This window comes from Geospiza fortis, unplaced genomic scaffold (genome assembly GCF_000277835.1).
Source record: "Geospiza fortis unplaced genomic scaffold, GeoFor_1.0 scaffold88, whole genome shotgun sequence".
NCBI lineage: Eukaryota > Metazoa > Chordata > Aves > Passeriformes > Thraupidae > Geospiza > Geospiza fortis.
In genome coordinates, this window is record NW_005054434.1 from 603,167 (window position 1) to 604,896 (window position 1,730).

The 1,730-nt window shown below is 52.1% G+C and overlaps 1 protein-coding gene across 1 annotated transcript in view; it reads right to left on the reverse strand.

Moving 5' to 3' along the window:
- COQ8A (coenzyme Q8A) overlaps positions 1-1,730 on the reverse strand; it is a 31,808-nt gene that overhangs the window by 6,407 nt on the left and 23,671 nt on the right. The window contains exon 8 of the mRNA XM_005427014.2: positions 1,019-1,100. Coding sequence (XP_005427071.1) covers positions 1,019-1,100 — 82 coding nt within the window. The remainder of the gene's footprint in view (positions 1-1,018; positions 1,101-1,730) is intronic.

The window sequence follows — 1,730 nt, forward strand, 5'->3', positions numbered from 1 at the left end:
CCAAAGACAAGCACCCAAACACTGGGCAAAAGCTGCAGAAACAGCTCCATATCTGCCTGCAAGTGGCAGCAGGCACTGCCAGGCAGAAACAGTCAGCATGACTAATGCAGTGTACTGCAGCAGCAGCACGTAGCCAGGGCCTGAGATGCCAAGCCCAGTCTTCTCAGTCTTGAATTTGGAAAACCAATCTACTTCTTGGGCCAGACACAGCTGGGGCTGCAGCAACCTCTGCAGGGCCCTGCCCAGCCACCAGAGAGAACAGTCCCGGATTTTGTCAGCACCCAGCCTGATTTTGGAGCAGCATTTGTACAGTCTCACTGATATTTACAGCTGCTGCAGGCATGTATTTGGAAAAAGGAGTGGTAAGTCCTGCATTCCCTGTGGGAAAAGGGACTTATCCATCTGCTGGGACACTGAGCAAGTTCTAAGTCAGACAGTTCTCCACAGCTGTGAAAGAATAGAGAACATCTGGGAAGAGCACAGAATGGCAGGCATGGAAAGCTGCAAGGGAACATGGAGAAGAATGAGTTCTGCCAAATGTACCAGAAAGTAACAGGACAAAGCAAGACTACTGAACACTGCCCACACTCCAAGCCTAGAAAGCCACCAAAAGTGAGTATTCTCAGGCACTTTATATTTTGCCAAGAATCCCAATGGGTGTGTCTCTATACAGAACACAGAGACAAGTGCAGTTACTCTGGCAGGTGTGTGCACACACATGGCCACAAACACACAGCTGCACTTCCCACCCCACCAAGTGGGCACTGGAGCAGGCATGTGCCCCAGCAAAGGCAGCACAGCTCTGCAGCACAACAGGGGAACACAGCATGGCTCCCCAAGCTGGCCCTGAACCCTCTGCCTCTCCTGCTTTCTGCAGGAAATCTGCTCCTGGGCACACCTAGTATCCTTAAGTTCCTTTCCCCAGTCCTTGGAGGGACACATGAAATGTGCTGCTTGAAAGGGGTTGGCAGAACTCCACCTGGGAACACAGGGCCTGCCAGGGTCTCTGTGGTTTTACCTTCAGGGAGAATATTGCTCATGCTCAGGACAGCCATCAGGTTGTTGACATCACTGTTGATGCTCTGGGCGACTCCAGGGTACTGTGGGACAGAATGGGAGAGGGCAGTGTTGAGGTTAGATGAGGCCTGGTTGTACAGGGCATGATAAAAACACCTGGCTCAGCACCCACATCACAACAGGCCAGGGTGTTCCTGAGCCACACATCCCTCCTCTAAAGGCTTATTTCAAAGCCCAGCATCTAAACCAGGGGACAGACAGAAAGGCTAAGATGCAGCTCCCTGCAATCAGAATGGCCTGTTCAGATCCTCTGATGGGAATTCTTCCAGCACATTATGAGTTCTCAGACACACAAATCTCACAGGAGCCATGGCAGTCAGTCCTTTCCCTCCCACAGCTGGAAGCACACACCCCTGGAAGCCCCAGTGTGTCCTTCCCAGCAGCAGGGCAAGTGGTGAGGCCCCAGCCCAGTCCTGGCAAAGGCACCTCACCCTGTTCTCACCCTGTCTGTCAAGGGGAAGGAGCCTGCACTGCTCAGGAAAATGTGTGCTGATGCCAGAGGGTTGAGTTTCTGCTGCTGTTACCTTGGCCTGACTTCAGAGAGTACTTGGGACACAAATGGCTTCAGAAGACACCCACACCCATTGATAATATTTCTAAAGTCTCCCCATACTACAAAAACCCACCAATGAGTTGACCAGCTTTGCCTGGAA